General features: G+C 43.8%; 1 protein-coding gene across 2 annotated transcripts in view; it reads left to right on the top strand.

Annotated features, from left to right (window-relative positions):
• The window catches only part of CPVL (carboxypeptidase vitellogenic like), a 146,370-nt gene that overhangs the window by 35,137 nt on the left and 90,068 nt on the right, over positions 1 to 21,165 (top strand). For both annotated transcript variants that reach the window (XM_003407043.4, XM_023544320.2), the window contains exon 3: positions 5,047 to 5,165. In XM_003407043.4, the coding sequence (XP_003407091.1) occupies positions 5,047 to 5,165 (119 nt within the window). The remainder of the gene's footprint in view (positions 1 to 5,046; positions 5,166 to 21,165) is intronic.

Below are 21,165 nucleotides of genomic sequence, written 5' to 3'. Positions count from 1 at the left end.
TCATAGCGATAGGCGTCAGCAGCAGCGAAGAAAAGATTCTCAAGGGAGGTAGTTTTATCTTCTGTCCTTCTACGCCAAGCCTGATAAAGTCTATCATCTGATGAACGACAACATTGAAAATATTAAATCTGATACAATGTCATTTTCTAAATGTTACCCAGCCAGGATCCTTGAGCAGAATTTTAAGTGGCTCATCCGAAATCTAGCACATCTGGGATTCAAATGCAGGCCTGACAACATAGTTGAGGATAATTTTACTCACTCTCTCTACTGAAAGTTCAGGATGCTCTGGACAGATGGTCAGCTCACTCCCCTAAATTCCTTTTGTTTATTAAGTCTGTCAAAACCTTAGGAACCTGAGGCTTAATACCACAATAGAGCATTTTTTGAGATAAATGGTAGTTCACAAAAAGACAAGGGAAATTCTTATTTTTTTAAATCTCCAATTAGCTGGCTTAGTTTATATAATGGTAATTGCGTGTTTACTTTCTCTGCAGCTAGAATAAACCCTTATTCTCTAAGACAAAATGAACGTATGGGGCAAATTTCAGCATGTTTACAAACACAGCGTTTTCACAAACTTTCAGAAATATTTCGCTATTAGATTCTAACTTATCACATATGGCCTGGTAGTATCTTGCCCTCACTGGTGATGACCTGAGTGATTCGAATCTGAAGTACACTCTGAGTGGCCGGTTCAAGCCCTTGTTTGGTCCTACTCCAATCTTTTAGAAAGTGTTAATGTCACTAATCCTGGTAGCAGCAATAAAGAACAACAAGGAGGTTGAATCGCTTCAAAGAAAACCGTTTCCTTTTTTAACTGGTTTTAACCATTTGTATTGTGAGTCATGGTTCCAGGAAGAAAAAAACACCTCCATCTTGTGAATTTGTTTTCCACATTCCATTAATAGACTCAGGAAGGATGAATGGAACATTTGAAAATACAAAAAAATCTTTCTAGTTGAAAGAACTTTTTGTTATTTTACTATGATTTAAAGGGAATTTAAATTTTGAAATGGGGTGAAATGCTTTTTTATGGGCCAGAGAATAGTTTTTCTAAATTTCTTAAGACATCAAGAAGACCTACCTTCCTTATGAGGCTTTTATAGAAATAAACTAATCCAGTGCATTGTCAGTGTGGTCTGTTTTTGTTTGCCCAGCCACCCACCCATCCACCCATCCACCCATCCATCCATCCAAGCATCCATCCAAGCATCCAAGCTGCCATTGAGTTGGCCCCCGACTCACAGTGACCCCATGCTATAGGTTTGGCATAGGATTGGCACATAGGTTTTTCACTGACTCATTTTTGGAAGTAGATTGCCAGGCCTTTCTTCCTGATCTTAGTCTGGAAACTCTGCTGAAATCTGTTCAGCATCATAGCAATACACACTCCACCACTGATAGATGGGTGATGGCTGTGCGTGAGGTGCATTGGCCAGGAATCTAGTGGGGTCTCCTGCATTGAAGGGGAGAATTCTACCACTGAACCACCAATAATACCTCTCCAACCATTGATGCACACACACCACAACCATTGCCACTGAGTTGATTCTGACTCATGTTGCTGTTATTGTTCAGTGCCGTCAACTCAGTTCCGACTCACAGCGACCCTATGCATAACAGAAGGAAACACTGCCCGGTCCCGTGCCATCCTCACAGTTGTTGCTATACTTGAGCCCATTGTTGCAGCCACTGTGTCAATCCATCTCGTTGAGGGTCTTCTTTTTCGCTTACCCTCTACTATGGTCTGACTCATAGTGACCCTATAAAACCAAAAACCAAACGCAGTGCCGTCGAGTCAATTCCGACTCATAGCGACCCTATAGGACAGAGTAGAACTGCCCCATAGAGTTTCCAAGGAGCATCTGGCGGATTTGAAGTGCCGACCCTTTGGTTAGCAGCCATAGCACTTTACCATTATGCCACCAGGGTTTCCATAGTGACCCTATGGGACAGAGTAAAGCTTGCCCCATAGGGTTTCCAAGGAGTGGAACTGCCAACCCTTTCCTTAGCTGCCAAATGCTTAACCACTGCACCACCAGGGGTCCAAGTATTTTTTGAATGAATTCAGTATCTAAATCAGTATGCTGTCCTGGCGGGAGGTAGGGGGTGGGGGGAGTATTAGAAACGTAAATAAGACAGATTCCTTGCTCTCTAATAGCGCCTGACCTAAGAGGAAAGATAGGAAATCTATCCCATTAAAGCGTAAGGTAGAAGAAAAACAACTTTGTATCCTCAGGAAGGGCGGGATGGGTGAACATCTGAGTCATTTCAAGAGCAGACCAGCGCACCGGGTGCTGGGTCTGGTCTGGGAGAGAGAGACTGATGCAGTCATCTCTCTCCTATATTCCATTCCTTTTAGCTCCTTTCTGTTATATATTTTCTCATTAGACTTTGACCTTTCTCATTTTTCTCTGTCTTCTTTCTGAAATCCCTCTCCTGCCCATTTACCTCTCTGTGGTCCACATCACATTTCCAACCCCCTAGGCTATTTTTTTTTTTTTTTTTTAGGCTATACACCCCTACCCACCTTTTCTTTAGGTCTCTGTTTGATTTTGAGAAGATGAATAGTTTTGCTAAAAATATTTCAAAAGTGTTTTTTTTAAAGGCTTCCCAACCCTGGAGGGTGATCTTTTTTTGGGCTAATTGAGAGTGGGAGCAAAGTAGGAGAAAGGGAAGAAGTGACAGCTGGAGTGCAGGGAGTGGGGGAGGGGGGCTGGCACACACCACTTTCCCCTCCCAACTCCCTTCCCTTTCCCTTAAAATTCCTCCCTCTCTTTTGTTTCTTTTCCTGCCCCCCCACCCCCACCTCCAAGGAGGGATGGGATTCAATGGGAAGAGAAAGGGAAGTGCTAGAGAGATTGGATCAATCAACATTTCCTGGGGTAACTGACTGAGCCAGAAAAAGGCGAGGTCTTTTTAGAGTTCACATGGGCTAATGGTAATCATGGCTCCTGTTAAAAAAAAGAAAAAAAGTTGCCCTCAAGCCAGTTCTAACTCATGGTGGCCCCATGTGTGTCAGAATAGAACTGCACCATATAGGGTTTTCAGTGACCGGTTTTTCGGAAGTAGATCACAGGGCCTTTCTTCCAAAGTACCTCCGGGTGGACATGAACCTCCAAGTGTGTTAACTCTTTGTACCACCCAAGGACTCCATTTACTGATTCCTTATTTTGTGTCCAGCTCTGTGCTAAGGGCTCGAATATATCTTCTCATTTGATCCTTGCAGAAATCCTGGGGTAGGGAGGAGAATGGCGGGGGATCAGTATCCACATTTTGCACAAGAGGAAAGAGGTTCGTAGACTTGCTGGGGGTAGGGGGCCTAGTCAGGATTACAAATCTGAGTCTGGCTGATTCTGAAACCTGTGCTCTTTTTCTTGCACAAGCCGAGCAGGACCCTCAGGAAGCCACTGGCTGAGACCATTCCTTTGTCCCCACCATCTTCTCTGCATGCTCCGAGTTCCCGCCTCTGCTCCCAATCAGCTAATGCATTTGACAGACAAGAGCAGTAACTGTGCTCCCTACATACCAGCCTCTTTTCTAGGGTTTTCCATGTGTAAAACTCTTTTATTCTTGCCAGAAACCTATGCATAGTCCACTTTTCATAATGAGGAGACTGGAGCACAGAGTGGTTAAAAGATTTGCCCAAAGTGTCACCAAACCTGATGCCATCGAGTCGATTCTGACTCATAGCAACCCTATAAGACAGAGTAGAACCTCCCCATAGTGTTTCCAAGGAGCGGCTGGTGGATTTGAACTGCAACCTTTTGGTTAACAGCTGAGCTCTTAACCACTGCACCACCAGCGCTCCAAAGTGTCACATAGCTGCTCAATAGTAGCACCAGGATCAGCGAACTCTTAGGGGAAAGGCCTGCACGGTCTAGATGAGGGCTTTCCCTTTTGGGAGGCATTTCCACTTTAAAAGAGGAACTTACAGCTTCAGAGGCACTTTCGTGTTGGTACAAGTTTAGCAACCAGCTGTGGTGGTGGAGGAGGAGCTCAGATTTGTAGCACCCGTTCCCGGGGTGTAAAGACTCCCACTGTGCCTGATCTCAGGCTATCAATGACGTCACGTAAGCACTTGGTACAGTGGCCTTATGAGTGTCAGCTCCTATTAGTATTATTTACTCCTGGGAATCCTCAGTGTCTGAGTATGGCCTCTTTCCCCTCCCTGTCCACACCCTGTCCCTTTGCTGCCATAAGAAAGCCAGGGCCCCTGCCCTGTACGACTACCCCATTCTGTTCTATTTGGTTCCCCCTAAGGAGTCACTTTGGTGGTTTTTAAGGAGTCACTGGAGCCTTGGTGGCGTAGTGATGAAGAGCTCAGCTGCTAACCAAAGGTCAGCAGTTCAAATCCACCAAGCTGCTCCTTGGAAATCCTGTGGGGCAGTCTACTCTGTCCTATAGGGTCATTATGACTCAACAGCAATGGGTTAAGTAGTCACTAGGGGTCACCCGCAGTCTCACTGCTTGCCTCTTCCCACTATCTCGGCCCCCACCCCTCCACACACATGCCTCACTCATTCCCTTTAATGGAAGTGGCAGGCCTTTTGCTTTCTTGAAAACAGGAATCTGGAGAAAGGAGGCCTCCCCAGAGCTGAAAGCTACTTAGCCATATTATTTCCCTTGCATCCCACCCCTTTTGGGGTTAGGTGACCTTATCTTGCCCTATTCCTGGTGGCCCAATGTGAACTCCTTAGTTTACCTTTTAGAGTGGGGCTGCCGATGGATGATATTCTTTTCTCTTTCTTTCTTTCTTTCTCTCCTTCTCTCCCTTCCTTTTAAGTATTAGTACAGCTCATAATATATATATGAGGACAAAAAAAAAAAAAGGTTAAAAAATTCAGTCGTCCTTGGCTAGATTGTGAATGTTGAATCCACGGACTTGGCCATTGCTGCAGTAAGTACATTTATGCCAATCCACTTGTAGTCTTTCTGTTGATTCCATCCCAGGCCTGGCCCCTGGAGAGCCTGGTGGAGACAGAGATGATGAACACGGTATTATTTCTCTAATCCTTGGGTAAATTTTTTTTTCCCCGCTAGGGAAAGAATTGAGTTTGGTCAGTCCTTTCCCAGGAACGAATCTGAAGAGTTACTGTGGCTACATCACCGTGAATAAGACTTACAACAGCAACCTTTTCTTCTGGTTCTTTCCGGCTCAGGTAAGCCCACGACAGCGCCACAACAGGACCCTGATGCTTGAGAGCTGACTATGTCCACAAACCTACAGGGTTTTAAAAAAAATCTTGTAGATTTTATTTTCTAAAAATAAGTGCATGGTGTTCCTGTTTAGGTACAGGAAACAAATGTTTGCAGGCGGTGGAGAGGGGCACCTTTCAAATTCCCTGCAGCCTTGTTTGGAATATTAACACTGCCACCATCTTCCTGCCAGTCTTCCTCCTGTCTTTTTGTTGTTGTTCTAAAAATACTTGGGGCAGGAATGGGGGTGAGGAGAAGGAGGAGGAGGGAAGCAATTGCTGCAGTTAACACATGATGCATGTCTAAGCGTAGCTGGCCATGTCTTGTATGTCTATCCTGCCTGTGGATTTTGCTGTGCAAATTATTATTCTTGCGTCTACTCATTCATGCTTTCAGTACCATTTATTGAGCATGTACTATGCTGTGGGGACAGGACATCTGATCTAGGATGGCTTCCTGGAAGAGGGGTTATTCACCTTTTCAAATTCACTTAGACACAGGTGGGTTTAACATTGTACTTACTGATCCAATTTAGCACACTTCAAGGTCAGACATTTATGAGTGAAGGAATCACTTTAAGGTCATGGGAGCCATTGGGGTATCGGTGGAGGTGCTTAGATGCATAAACACGTTTTATCTCACTATAGAGTAGTATTCTGTTTTTGTTTTTCAAATTAGGTCTGCTGGAGAAGCCAGAGAAAACAAAGAAAAAGCTGTCCCTGTGGAGGGCAGTATATCTGCACGTGATTTGCGTGTAGTTGTGTTGCACTTGGAATGACTGGATAAATTGCTTAACCCAGGGTAGTTTTCCAGTTAAATCGCTTCTGTTGGTATTGCTGGATTGTATTTTCTTGACTTCCCATTTCTGCTTCTGCTTTTCCACTGTGGCCTCTGACAGAGTTCACTCCAAAGCAAAGACTGTTGGGGAGGCATGTGAGAAATGGTAAGGAATTCCGGATACTTTTTGGTTGGGCTTTTCAGGCTCTCACCTGCTCTAGGAAGCCTTTTCCGAACCTCAGAGAGGATGGTTTACTTCTTTGGTGTTACTGTTGAGGCCAGAGATGTGCCCAGAGCATGAAATTTAAGGAGACACTTACTCTCAGGGCTGGACAGGTGTAGGGTCAACACCTGAGAGTGAGTAGCCTCCAAACTCTTGCCGGCGCTTCCATTTGTGAAACGCAAGCGGTAGCCAGAGGGTGAGGCCATCTGTTGGTCTTGTCTGCAGAGGTCTGCCTACCAGGGCAGGGTAGAGAAGCGCGGAGAGTCCATCTTCAGAAGCAAACAGGAAAATATTCATAACTGCCTTAAGTAGAAATGATATAAATTAAACCTGGCAATATAACCTAATCCTAAGAGGTGGAAAGTTTTCTTGTGATTTCGGAAGTGTTTTAAAAGTTGTAGCTTTCAGAAAACAGATAGTACATGCATGCTTCTGATGTCACATCTATCAACATTGACTACAGACATTTATCATCAACCCTTTTGTATTAGTTTTCTATGGCTACTGTAACAAATTACCCCAAAGTTAGTGGCTTAAAATAACACAAATTTATTATTTCGTAGTTCTGTGGGTCTAAAGTCTGACACGGGTCTCACTGGGCTAAAATCAAGATTGCCAGGCTGCGTTCCTTCTGGCAGCTCTAAGGGAGAATCTGTTTTCTTGCCTTTTCCAGCCTCCAGAGGCCGTGCACATTCCTTGGCTCATGGCCTTCTCTCTCCATCTGCAAAGACAGCAATGGCGAGTTGCGTTCTTCTCACAACTTGTTACTCTGATTGTCTCTGTCATTGTATCTCTTTCTCTGACTCTTGTCTTCTGTCTCCCTCTTCCACTTTTAAGGACCTCTGTGATTCTGGAGCCCTGGTGACACAGTGGTTAAGAGCTTGGCTTCTAACCAAAGGTCAGCAGTTCAAATCTACCAGCTGCTGCTTGGAAACTCTATGGGGCAGTTCTACTCTGTTCTATGGGATCATTATGAGTCACAACGGTTTTTTGTTTGTTTGTTTTTGTGATTGCATTGAGCCCAACTGGATAATCCAGGATCATCTTCCAATTTTAAGATGTCTTAGTTATCTAGTTCTGCTATAACAGAAGTACCACAAGTGCATGGCTTTAACAAGGACATATTTATTTTTTCACAGTAAAGTAGGCTATAAGTCCAAATTCAGGCTGTCAGCTCCAGAGGAAGCCTTTCTCTCTCTATTGACCCTCTCATCAGTCTTCCCCTGGCCAAGGAGCTTCTCAGGCGCAGGGACCCCAGGTCCAAAGGACATTCTCTGCTCCTGGTGCTGCTTTCTTGGTGGTAGGAGGTCCCCCTGTCTCTCTGTCTTTCTTTTATATCTCAAGAGATTGTCTTAAGACACAATCCAATCTTGTAGACTGAGCCCTGCCTCGCTAACACAACTGCCACCCATCCTCATTAACATCATAGAGGCAGGATTTACAACATGTAGGAAGGTCACACGGTACTGGGAATCATGGCCCAACCAAGTTAATACACGCATTTTGGGGGGACGTGATTCAATCCATGACATAAGGTCAACAGATAAGTAACCTTACTTCCATGTGCAACTTGAATTCCCCTTTGTCTTGTAATGTAGTCACAGATTCTGGGGATTAGGACATGGGCATCTTTGGGGGACCATTATTGTGCCTACCATACTCTTGGTTACTTTAAAAAAAAAAAAAGAAAACAAAACCCAGTGCTGTCGATTACTTTTAGTTTGCCCAAAATGGTTACTTGAAATGCTTGCTTAGGTTAGTCTTCTCAGTATGTTCTCTTTCAGTGAGGCTCACATTTTATTGTATGTAAGAATTATCTGTGACTTTCCCCAGAGATGCTAATTCCATAAACTGGGAGAGGCCAGAAAACTGCAGAATTACCATGTGGACAACATTTGAGAAACCATTGCTTCTGTCAGTGCTCACTGCCCTGTGCCCAATGCTTCTGACCCAGAAGTGGCCCACCGTCTTTTACCAGAAAAAAATGCCTAGGGCAGCCAAACCAAGATGGAGGTGGCATGCTGAGCTATGCTCCCATTTGGGGTGAGGGCTAGAAAGAGGGGACTGAAGAGGCAAATGGAGCCTATGGGGCTCAGCTTTCCTGTTAGAACTTTTAGGGTCAGCCTCCATGGTTCTCCCAGTTCTCCCATTCTTTGCCTCCTCCACCCCAACCCCAAGAAACCTGATCCCTTACTTTCTCTTCTGCTTTGTTAGCTGTATATGAAAACAGTAAGTTCCTTGTTGTCTTCTGAATGTTAAATCTTCTTAAGTAAAACAGGAAGAAATTATGAGAGAAATGACTAGACGTAAACAAAACAAAATCTCAATTTTTTTCTTCTTAGGTTGCCTCTGAGCATGTGAACAGCTTTGTCTAGAATGTAGGTGATATGCTGGGACTAGAAAGCTGTTCATGGAAATGGGTTTGGGCTGTGTACCTTCTACAAAGATCTGAAACCAACGAAAAACCTACTGCCATTGAGTCAATTCTGGCTCATGGCAACCCCACGTGTGTCAGAGTAGTACTGAGCTCCATAGAGTTTTCTTGGGTTTAATCTTCATGGAAGTAGACTTTCAGGTCTTTCTCGTGTGATCCACTGTGTGAGTCTGAACAGCCAAACTTTCAGTTAGCAGCTGAGTGCAAACCTGTTTGCACCACCTAGGGATCTCAACATCTGAAAACCCAGCATGAAACAATGGCTGGGCTGTTGGTTTTTCTTACCCTTTAATTAAGTAAAAACTTAGCTGTGCCTCCCTGACCAGATTGTTTGTTTGGGCCCAGTACTATACCCATAAACACATTCTAGGATGATCCCAGAAGACATAAACCCGAGGCTGTAAAAACAAGAGAGGAGGTTCTTACCATGAAATGTTTTATTGGAAGTGATAGATGACGCTTCAGGGGAGAGAAAGGCAGAGATGAAAAGGACAGTCCCTGCAAAGGGTGTCAGCACATGACAGCTGGGAGAGATTGTTTGAGAGCTCCTCCAGGGGAGCCACACACAGAGCCAAATATTTGAGGCCCAAAGTGACCATTCCTGCCAAGCCTGCAGGGCTGAAAATTATGGAATGGGACCAGTGCGGGTGAAAGAGAGAAGGGATACGAAAAAGAGAAGCAGTGGTCACTGAGATGGGGACCGTCACTTTCATTTGGCAGAAATATTAATCACTGCCTGTCCCAGGGAAGCAGCTGATACTGTCATCAGGAGAGAAATGAGCCCTTTAAAAAACTGGAGGTAGAGAAAATAAGAGTTCCAGGAAGGATGCCGCACTTGTAATATCCTCCAAGTATTTTTTGGGGGGGATGCTGCTTCTCAAATTAGTTCTCTTTTCCTGTTATTTCTGTGAGATTCCCCTGTTATTGTGTACAGTGCATAATGGATTCCAGAACTTGAAATTAGTGTGCAGCAGGGATTCAGTCTGCAAGAGAAATGAATAAGCAGTTTGCATGGGATAAAAAGTATAATGAAGCCAATAAAGAAGTAAAAATTATAACAGCTATTGTTAATTGAACATTGACTTTGTGCTAAATGCTCTGCGTTTTCTTATTTACTTCTTACTGCCACCCCTTGAGGAAGGAATTATTTTTCTCACTTTACAGCTGAAAAAAATTGAGGATTACAGAGATTCAATAATTAGCCCCAAATCCCTGGGTGGCTCAAATGATTAAGCCTTTGGCTGCTAACCAAAAGGTTGATAGTTCATGTCTACCCAGAGGCACCTTAGAAGAAAGGGCTGGTGATCTATTCCTAAAAAATAAGCCATTGAAAACCCTATGGAGCACAATTCTACTCTGACACACATGGAGGTCACCATCATTTGGAATCGACTTGATGGCAGCCGTTTATTTTATTTTTTTCCCAATTAGAAATTGGCAGAACTGGGATTTAAATCTAGGTCTCTGACCTAAAATATCTTTGCTTTATCTACCACGTGGTAAATCCTAATTCTGGAAAATACTAGAGTGCAATGGTTAAAAGTATAGCCTCTTGAGTTAGCCAGGATTGGATGGAAATCTTAGCATCACTACCTCCGCCATATATGACCTTGGGCACATTTCTTAACCTCTGTGAGTATCCATTTCCCTATTTAAAAATGGGAATCAAAATACCTACTTGATAATGATTTTGAGACAAATGAGATAATGTTGTAAAGCCCTTAGAACTGTGTCTGGTGTATAGTAAGAATAGTTGCTATCGTTGTACAGAAATAAACCAGTCACAAATTAGGTAGTTAAAGAAGACAGGAAACGGTGGAAAATTCCAGATCAAAAGGACTTGAAAGCAGGCCAAGAATTTGAATTAATTGCTGCTGGGTAAGGAAATTAACAAGTGCATTGGAATTTTTCCCATTTTAGAAGATAAAAGAACATATGGATTATTATTTTTTAAAATTAACATCCCTCTTATTTGAAAAAGATATCCAGTATTTGACTTTGTCTTATAGATGTAGGAACACAGGTAATTTTTGGGAGGCATTTAGCCAAACCCTGCAGATTATTTATCTCAAATGTCATGGGGCTAAAACCTGAGGTGTTTAGAGTTAGGCCTTGGCCCTTTGACTAAGGACCCTATCTTGCTCCTCTGGCCTGGAATCTGTTTGGTTACTGAGAGAAATCAGTATCCCATTGAGGAGTCAGCTAGCTGGGACTTGAGCAAGGTGAGTGAAGCACCAAGGGGGCAGCATTTAAGGAGGCACTCACTCTCAGGGGCAAGCACCAGCCCTGCATATTCAGATGATGTACTGGGTTGAATTGTGTCCCTCCCAAATTGATGTCCACCAGAACCTCAGAATGTGACTTCATTTGGAAATAGGTGTTTGTAGATGTGATTAAGTAAAAGATGAGGTCCTACTGGATGAAGCTGGGCCCTAAATCCAATGACAGATGTCCTAGAAGGCCATGTGGAGACACATAGAGAGTGCCATGTGACGAAAGAGGCAGGGGTGGGATGATGCACCTATAAGGCAAGGAGCCCCAAGGATTGCCAGCAACACCAGATACTAGGAGAGAGACATGGAACAGATTCTCTCTTGGAGCTCCAGAAAGAATCAACCCTCCTGCTACCTTGATTTCAGACTTCTAGCCTCCAGAACTGTAAGAGAATAAACGTCTGTTGTCTCAAGCCACCCAGTTGGTGGTATTTTGTCGTGGCAGCCCTAGGAAACTAAAACGGACACCTAGAGAAAGCAAGGTAGCATGAGATTAAGTTAGCACACACAAATGAAACAAAAGAACCAGCCGGCATCAACTTGACTTTGACACATGGTGACCCCGTGTGTATCAGACCAGAACTGTGCTCCATAGGGTTTTCAGTTGCTGATTTTTCAGAAGTAGATCGCCAGGATTTCTCTCAAGGTACCTCTGGGTGGACTCGAACCTCCAGTCGAGTGCATTAATTGTACCACCAGGGACTCCTAGGATAACACAGGACCCTTGAATCATAGAGGAAACAATCCAGGAAAAGGGCAGTGGACCATGTTGATGCTCCTGGTCCAAAGCAGGAGGCATCCCCTCTGCCAGTTGGAAAGCATGTCCCAAAGGGTCCCTGGAAGCTGCAGGTCAGCCTATCCCTGGGGGTGAAGGTGTGAAATCGGGGCCCAATGGGCCTCCACCAGGAACACTCCCTTTTCAGGATGTCTGAGCTTCTTTAGTAACATAACACAGTCAATGTGGCAAAGGACACTGGTTCCCAAACTCAGATGCTGCTCTTTAAAAATACATAGAAACTCAGATGCAAACTCAGATGCTGCTCTTTAAAAATACATAGAGAGGTTTAAAAATCAGGAAGATTCTCCAGCTCGGTATCCAGCCCCTCCCACACAGATTCTGATTCAGTAGATCTGGAGTGGGGCCAAGGCTCATTGTTTCTAAAAAGCTCCAAAAGTGATTCCAACGCGCCAGTCAATGGACTTGAATTCGGGAAAGGAAAAAACAGAATGAGAGGCCAGGATAGTGAGATTCTAATTCCAGGTCTTTCTTGGCTTTATAACTTGGGACAAGACATTTAAATTCTCTTGACCTCAGGTTTCTCATATAGAAATAAAATTTTCAGCCTGTTTGTCTATAAGACATGCCTCAGTGTGTTACCTAAGGGATAAAAATATCCAAGCACTCCAATTCGGAGTTTGGGTGGAGTGAACGAGCCCTTGAATTTGTGGCCTCTGTGGTAGCCAATCTCCAACACGGCCCCCAGTGATCTTGGTTTGTTGGTATCTGTGCCCTGTATAGTCCCCTCCCACATTGAATCAGGCCTGGGCCTTTGTGACCAATAGAATATGGCAGAAATGATGGTATGTGACTCCCAAGACTAAATCATAAAGAGCATTATGGCTTCTACCTTGGTCTCTTGGATCACTTATTCTAGGGGGGAAGCCAGATGCCAAGTTGAGAGGACATTCAAGCAGCCATTTGGAGAAGCCCATATGAGGAGGAAGTGATGCCTCCAGCCTCCATCCAGCATCAGCTTGCCATCAGTCATGTGAATGAATGTGATGAGGTTGAGTTCAGATCTTCCAGTCCCAGGCCTTCAGATGACTACAGCCCCAGCTGATGTCTTGTCTGCAACCTCATGGGAGACTTGAGCTAAAGCTGCCCAGCTGAGACATCCCCAAATTTATGACTCACAGAAAGCTTTACATAATAATTTACTGTTGTTTGTCTAAGCCACTAAGTCCATGAACTGTCAGAAGAATGAAGAAATCTGTCTTGGAAAAAGTACAGCCAGAATGCTCCTTAGAAGCAAGGATGGCAAGACTTCATCTCACATACTTTGGACATGTTATCAGGAGGGACCAGTCCCTGGAGAAGGACATCATGCCTGGTAAAGTAGAGGGGTCAGTGAAAAAGAGGAAGAGCCTTAGCAAGATGCATTGATACAGTGGCTGCAACAATGGGATCAAACATAGCAACGATTGTGAGGATGGCACAGGACCCGGCAGTATTTCGTTCTGTTGCGCATAGAGTCACTATGAGTCAGAACTGACTCGATGGCACCTAACAACAATAACAACAACAAAGTTTTGGAGAGCTGTTATTCATCATTAGCTATCCAATGCAGCATTCTGTCAAGTATGTTTGGCTGTTGCTCTGGTACCTTGTGACAACTAGCATATACTTCCTGACACAGGCAGTGGGGAGAAACTGTGCCAGTTATCAGCCAGCTATCAATGTATTGCCTTTCAGCTCCAATTCCACCCTCTTCCCTGCTCTGCACCAATGGAGCCTTAAGCATGTTTCCTATGTAGTGAGCACAATATTAAGCTTTGTCAGTAGAGGGTGCTGGAGGGACATTGCAGGAGAATGATGACTTCCTGGTTTCGGGTGTTCTGTATTTTACTTTTTCTTGCCCCTAGTGACCAATCTGTCAGCAGTGCGTGTGTTGGAACATCCTGTGGTGCTCTGTCTTACTTTGCACTGAATCCTGCAAACCCTCGGCAAGCTTGTAGTCCTGGCTCCGGTCTGGTGGCCACCTTGTTGTGGCCCTCCCAACATTGACATCACACATCCCAGGCCTATTGCCACCTTGCTGGTGAGCAGGCTCCCAACAGCCCAACTCTCTCTGCAGCACCCTCACCAGGTTAAGCTGCCCGCATCCTGGAGGGTCCTTTCCTGTGGTCTTCTCAACATGGACACTGTGGACCCCAGGCCTTGCGCTGTCTTTCCAGTAAGCAGGCCTTTAGCTCTGACTCCTTCCACATGCTAGCCTCAGCTGCCTGTACCCTGATTCCCTCTGCGCACCCACTCACCAGCCTCAGCCATCTATGCTCTGTAGGGTGGATTCCCATGGCCTTTTCAAGGTAGACATCATGTATCTCAGGCTGTAGGCCACCATTTAGGAGTGTGGGCTCCAAACATCCTGACTCCTTCTGTATACCTCCTGCCAGTCATAGCCCATCTTCCCCCGGAAGGTCTTCTTCTTGCCCAGAGATCGAAAGCCAGCTTTGGGCTGGGAAACCCAGTGAACTTCTCAGTCATCCAGTGGGCTAACAACACACCTTCTCCATTGAGGTCTGACCCCACCCTTGGGGAGGACCCTCTCCCTCCGTTCTGAGTTTGTCCATCCATGAGTACTCTCCCCAGCCCAGGGTATTCTTTAGAGTTTTCTTTACATCTTTATAGTTATTCCCTTGGTAAAATTAATACTTAGTTATATCAAAATTTCCCTGTTCAAATTACTGTGTGGTTTCCATCTCCTGATTGGACCTTAACTGATATAGCCATCCATTCTAAATATTCCTCTCCTGCCTAGAGACCCCAAGGGCAGGAGGTGTAGTCTGGCTTCAGGAACCAGGGTAGCCAGTCTTTCTGTCTCAGCCCTGTTCTCTCCAAGACTACAGGGCCACTCATCTGTGCTTCATTGTTCTCTCTTGGCAGATTCGCTTGCTTTGCTTTACTAGGCATTTGGCAGTAGATGGCTAACCTACAGTTTCCAAGTTTACCTGTTCTTGGATCATGCAATTAACAGAGATTAACCAACAACACTTCCCCTAGGGGCTCAGAGTGTGATTGACCCAGTTTGGGTCAGGTGTTCTTCCTTGGCCCAGTCAGCTAAGACTGAGGGTGCTGGGTCAGTCATGTGATAAAAACATGGCTAATGGCCATCCTCTTGGGTAGATGGAAGCTCAGTTCTCAGAGAAGTAGTGTGGGATAGACAGGTTTCTTAAAATATCTCTGCCACAAGTCATTACCTCATAATACTTGATGCATAAAGAAAAATGGAAATTTATTACCTATGCAGTGAAGATCCCAGAGCCACTGACAGTTGTCTTCTTCAGACTTTCTCTGTTTATTTTCTCCTTGCTGTGTACTTACGGCATCAGGAATCTGGAAGAATAGAGGGTAGTTGAGACAAAAAAAGAAAGTGGCTGAGAATGATAAATTATAGATCACTCCATACATAGGTATATTCAAACTCTGCAGGAACACTTGTGTGTCTGATTCCCTTTGGCAAATGAAAGTTTAACACAGAGAAGAAAGTTTAACTTTTTCAGCTATTTCATTCTTTGTATTGAGAAGGGAAAATAAAGCCTCTTCTCTTTTGCCTCCCCCCACCTTCTCTGCTAAAGTACAGCTCTCTGGCAGAAGGGACACACAGAGAAGCCATAATTATTTCGTGCAGGGATGAGAGCCAGGTAGAAAGGTTAAGAAGGAGAAAGGTAGAGCAGATTGTAGGGTTTGTTGTTGTTGTTGTTAGTTGCCATCAAGTCGATTTAGTCTCATGGTGACCTCATGGGTTACAGAACAGAACTGCTCCCTAGGGTTTTCTCGGCTATAATCTTTACAGAAGCAGATTGCCAGGCTTTTCTTCCTAAGTGCTACCGAATGAGTTTGAACCATAAACTTTTTTTTTTTAATAATTTTTACCGTGCTTTAAGTGAAAGTTTACAAATCAAGTAAGTCTCTCACATATAAACTTATATATACCTTACTAAAAAAAAAAAAAAAAATACTCCAAATTACTCTCCCCCTAGTGAGTCACCCTGCTTCCTCCTTCCAGTCTTTCCTTTCGTGACCGTTTTGTGAGTTTCTAACCCTCTCTACCCTCCCATTTCCCCTCCGGACAGGAGATGCCAACATAGTCTCAAGTGCCCACCTGATGCAAGTAGCTCACTCCTCATCAGCATCTCTCTCCAACCCATTGTCCAGTCCAAACCATGTCTGATGAGTTGTCTTCGGGAATGGTTCCTGTCTTGGGCCAACAGAAGGTTTGGGGACCATGACTGCCGAGGTCCTTCTAGTTTCAGTCAGACATTAAGTCTGGTCTTTTTTGAGAATTTGGGGTCTGCATCCCACTGTTCTCCTGCTCCCTCAGGGGTTCTCTGTTGTGCTCCCTGTCAGGGCAGTCATTGATTGTGGCCGGGCACCATCTAGTTCTTCTGGTCTCAGGATGATGTAGTCTCTAGTTCATGTGGCCCTTTCTGTCTCATGGGCTTATAATTACCTTGTGTCCTTGGTGTTCTTCATTATCCTTTGATCCAGGAACCACCAACTTTTATGTTAGCAATTGAGCACAAACCGTTTGTACCACTTGGGACCTTATAGTGGGGTACAAGTTGGTTCAAATTAATGAGACAATTCGAAGCTTGGTGAGAGACAGGGGGAGCTTAGGAACCATTTAAGGAGTCCTTTTTTTTAGAAACAGAAAAAAGAGCTGAAAAAGTTAGTTTGCATATGAAGGTATAGTATTTATCTTAGAAATAAAGATTTAGTGGATTAAGTGATTCCATGAGTGGTCAGCTACAGGTAGAATTTCTTTAAAAAGCACAAAATGTCTTAAGCAAGTTGTATGTGTCAAGAGTGTGTGTGTGTGTGGGTGTGTGGAATTAAAATGGTATTAGGTTCCTATTTAATAATTCTATTCACAAAACTAATTGCCTTAAATAAAATGCTCTGCCTTGATTAACACCATTAGGGTTGAAGTATTAGCTGAACTGGGGTCTGTGTGGCAAAATGGGAGTCCATTTAAACATACTTGGGGAAATGTAAAGACATTTACTTGGGGGCACTAATGACTTCAATTAAGATAGAACACAGTACTTAAGCCAGGCAAACGATGAGCCTCCGCATCTAACAGCGTGAAGAGAGCCTTAATTAATTTACTAACTGTACTTCTCATCTTAAGCGGTACCACTGCTTGGTTCCTGATTTGGGTCTGTTAGCAGTTTAGTTACAGAGCGTGGTCTTTGTTATCGGGGCGGGTGGGTGGCTAAATGTATGTTCCCAGCCCTGGGCATTGGAAGATGCCTGTCTTCTTTGGGTGACTTCCTGGTCCAGAACATTGCTGCACACTTGCTGACATGCCTAGGATTCCCACGTTAGAGGTACTCCTATAAAGACCTCTGTTAAAATGTTGTTATTGTTTGCTGCCACGGAGTCAGCTCTAACACATGGCAACTTTATGAACAGAACAAAATGTTGCCCGGTTCCTTGTCATCCTCACAATCACCAGCATGTTTGAGTCCACTGAGAGTCTCCCACGCCCTCCTTGGCCCTCTGCGTCACCAAACATGATATCCTCCTCTAGCAATTTATCGCTTCTGACAATGTGTCTGGAAACCCTGGTGGCGTAGTGGTTAAGTACTACAGGTGCTAACTAAAATGTCGGCAGTTCAAATCCACTAGGCGCTCCTTGGAAACTCTATGGGGCAGTTCTACTCTGTCCTCTAGGGTCGCTATGAGTCAGAGTCAACTCGAAGGCAATGGGTTTGTTTTTTTTTAGATGACGTGTCTAAAGCAAGCGAACCTTGTTGCTTGAGAGTTCTGAAATCCGCATGTCTTTAGCTCCCCCCAGCATATTAACTTCCTGCTTCGGTGATTTATGTAAGACCTGAGTAGAAGCTTATGAGTTGGAATCGACTGGATGGCAACAGGTTTGGTTTGGTTTGGTTTTTTGGAGCAGGAGGCTATCTCTACCACGTAATAGAGAGGAGGGCCTGGTGGGAACAGACCCAGGATGGGTGCGGCTTGATGGGGGGACAGGAGTGACAGGGAAGCCTCAGAGCATGCTTGCTATCCAGGGAGGACATATCCACTCTGGGAGCAATAGGATAGGAGGGATTTAGGACTGGTTTAGCTTCATCCAGTTTTTTTCTGTAGGGTCTCCTTCACTGAATCTTCTATACTTATTTAGAAGCAAAGAGAAAGGAAAAACTTGGATGCTTCTAAAAATCCATTTTTCTTTATCCATCAAATATTAAACCAAATAAATGTTGCTTACTTTGAACAATAATCCAGTAAGACATAGGGTAGATTTTTTTCACCATCGTTGAGAATAAGGAATAGAATACACTCATATGAGAAACTATGAAATTTCCCTTTGCAGAGAGTCTAAAAAACAGAATGGATAACCTGCCTCTTTTGAGGCTATTCATTCTGGAACAAACCCTGAGGAAGGAGTGTCCAACATCATGAACTGGCCACTAGGGGTCACCAGAAGAATTGAAAGGGCTTCAGAGGCAAAGCCACAGTTGCTTCTCCTTCACCACTAGAAGGGCCCAGGTTTAAGGGACCCGAGTGCCCACACTCTTCTGTTGCTAGAAGTCAAATATGTAGATTTCCTTTGTCCGTTCTTTGTGATCATCACAGCTGCACTACTCTGCACAATAAATCATTAGAAAAGCTTTTTTTTTTTTCCCAATTAAATATATAAATATTTATCAGTAGGAGATTATTTGTTTTTCAGGACTTGTCTCAACTGTTACCTCATCACAGACACCTTTGGGTGCTCAATCCAGAGTCATTCCATTACTCTATCATATCACTCTATTTAATTACTTGTTGATCGCCTGTTCCCTCACCCCACCAGAAAATAATCAGAGCTAACAGTTAGATAAATGTTCCAGGCACTGTTGTAAGTGCTTTGGATATATTCACTCTTTAAATCTACACACCTACCTAATGAGATAGACATTATTATTATCCTCATTTTAAAGCAGAAGATACTGAGACACAGAGGTTAAGTAACTTGCCCAAGGTCATACAGCTGGTAACTTTTGTAGTTGGAATTCAGACCTTAGCAGTCTGGCTCCAGAATCCATGCTCTTAACCATTAAGGATCTACCTGTCCAGAAGTGGGATCTGCTCTGCATATCCAGCTTCTAGAAAAATACTCTGTGAGTAGTCAGTATTATATGTTAAATGAATTCATATACACTGGTAAATTCACAGAGTGGAGTTCTTTTTAGGAACGTGATACATACTTATATTAAGAGATACTCAAAGCATGTTGAATACAGCAAACACAGAACATGATGTATAGCCTGACCCTACTTTTGAGAAAAAAATTACGTATAATATACAGGAACCCTGGTGACACAGTGTTTAAGTGGTCAGCTGCTAACTGAAAGGTCTGCAGTTCAAACCCACCAGTCTCCCTGCAGGAGAAAGATGTGGCAGTCTGCTTCCATAAAGATTTACAGCTTTGGAAACCCTATGAAGCAGCTCTACTCTGTCCTACAGGGTTGCTATGAGTTGGAATCAACTTGACGATAGTGGGTTTGATTTGGTTTGGTTTATATCATATATGATACCTACAAGAGATGTGTGTGTGGCATAGAGAAAAATCTGGAAGAGTAAACATTTCTATGATCATCTCTAGGGAGTAGAAATGGTGTGGGCAGGGTTTTGGGTTTTGTTTTTTTAAATAGCTTCATTTAAAAAAAAATGAGTTAAGAGTAAGTACTTCTTTGTAATGGAAAAAGTTTTAAAGAAAAAATTTAAACTTTTGACAAAAATAAATTCGCTAATTCTCTTGTTTATATAGTCTTGAATTATAACTTCAATATGATAAGTATTAAAAGATCCAAGTTGTATAACACTGTAAATGAATTAAAGGAGTGAACTCTCACTTCATTTGATTTGAAGTTTTACAGTGTGGCCTTGCTGAGGATGTCTTCTTTTACTTTTATTCTTTCCCAAGTGGGAGTATGGGAATGGAGGAGGGGCTGCAGTATCAAAATTGAGAGCTAAATACATCACCGTAAGAATTGGTAAAGTAGAGGGCTAGCAAAAAGAGGAAGACCCTTAACGAGTTGGATTGACACGTTGGCATAACAACGATTGTGAGGATGGCGCAGGGCCGGGCACTGTTTTGTTCTGTTATACATAGGGTTGCTAGGAGTCAGAACCGACTCGACCGCACCGAACAAAGAGTTTCGACGGCACCTAACGAAGAGTTTCCACATGATATTGTCACGTATAAATATTATGTTATAAAACTCTGCGTGCTATGATGTAGCTCGTGCTTGGATTTTTAGCATTGAACACGCAAACCTTGATTTTGCAGCATTTGATCTTTTGTGTTTCATTCCAGATAAGGGCAGCGTGATATCACAGGTTGATTGGCTCATTAAAGTAGAAAGATGTATGTGTGGGGTTTCCTTTAAAAACAGGCTTCTTCAAGGGTTGTTGAGCCTCCTTCACCTTCTACAGGAAAGTAAATTTGAGGAGCAGGGTCAGCTGAGGTTGGAGGTGTGTATGCAGATCTCTTATTCTTTAAGCGTTCCAAGATTGCAGTGTCCTGGGCTTCAAAGTTGCATAATAAAGATGTTTGGCACCGAGTGTTGACATTGTAGTGTGGCCTTTCAGGGTCAGGCTATTTTTCTGAGAGCCTAGCTAGTCATTGTGCCAGGTCACAGGAAGAGACATGAAAGGCAAGGGGAGGATAGGGTGGGGACCAGAGGCCAGGAACATCTGAGACAGAGGGCATACTCTCCGTCTCGCAGGTTCTCAGTCCTGGCTGCATAAGACAGTCATCTGGAATGTTTTTAAAAAGATTGCTGCCTGCCCCACCCCAGACCAACTAAATTGGCATCTCTGGAAATTGAGCCTGGGCAGTAGTAGTTTTTAAAAGCTCTCTATGTTTTTTGAATATGCAGCCAAGGTTGGGAACCAGAGGCTAGCTTGTAACACACTGTGGGCTCCAGGGGCTTACAAGGCCTTAGGAAGGAAACAGGGCAGGGATTTGTGTCCCCTGAAATCAATGGACTCATAGTAGCTCATATTCCCAGGGATGTTGGGAAGAGCAAGAACTCTGTCTATCCAGATTATATTCTTTTTTTCCACCTCTGGCATGGTATAAGGAGTCCTGGGGACGCAATGCTTAAGCATTCAGCTGCTAAAAGGTTGGTGGTTGGAACCCACCCAGTGGGTCTGTGGGAAAAAGATCCGGCCATCTTCCATAAAGATTACAGCCTAGAAGACCCTATAGGGCAGTTCACATGGGGTTGCTATGGGTCAAAAATTGACTTGTTGGCACCTAATAACAATAAACAATATATGTATAGTTGCTGCTGCTGCTGAGTGAATGTAAATGGAAAGTGCTTCTGCCGAGAGGTACCTAAAAATACCAAGTAGGAGGGTCTGAAGGAAGATAAATATCACTTATTTAAACAACCATTGGCTCTAGGCAGGGTGGGACAGAGCTGGTTGTATTTATTTAGCACATTAGAGTTTACAATATCATTTC

Source organism: Loxodonta africana, chromosome 8 (assembly GCF_030014295.1).
Source record: "Loxodonta africana isolate mLoxAfr1 chromosome 8, mLoxAfr1.hap2, whole genome shotgun sequence".
Classification (NCBI taxonomy): Eukaryota; Metazoa; Chordata; class Mammalia; order Proboscidea; family Elephantidae; genus Loxodonta; species Loxodonta africana.
The sequence above is the reverse complement of the archived record's forward strand: the minus strand, read 5'-3'. Positions and strand labels throughout refer to the sequence as shown.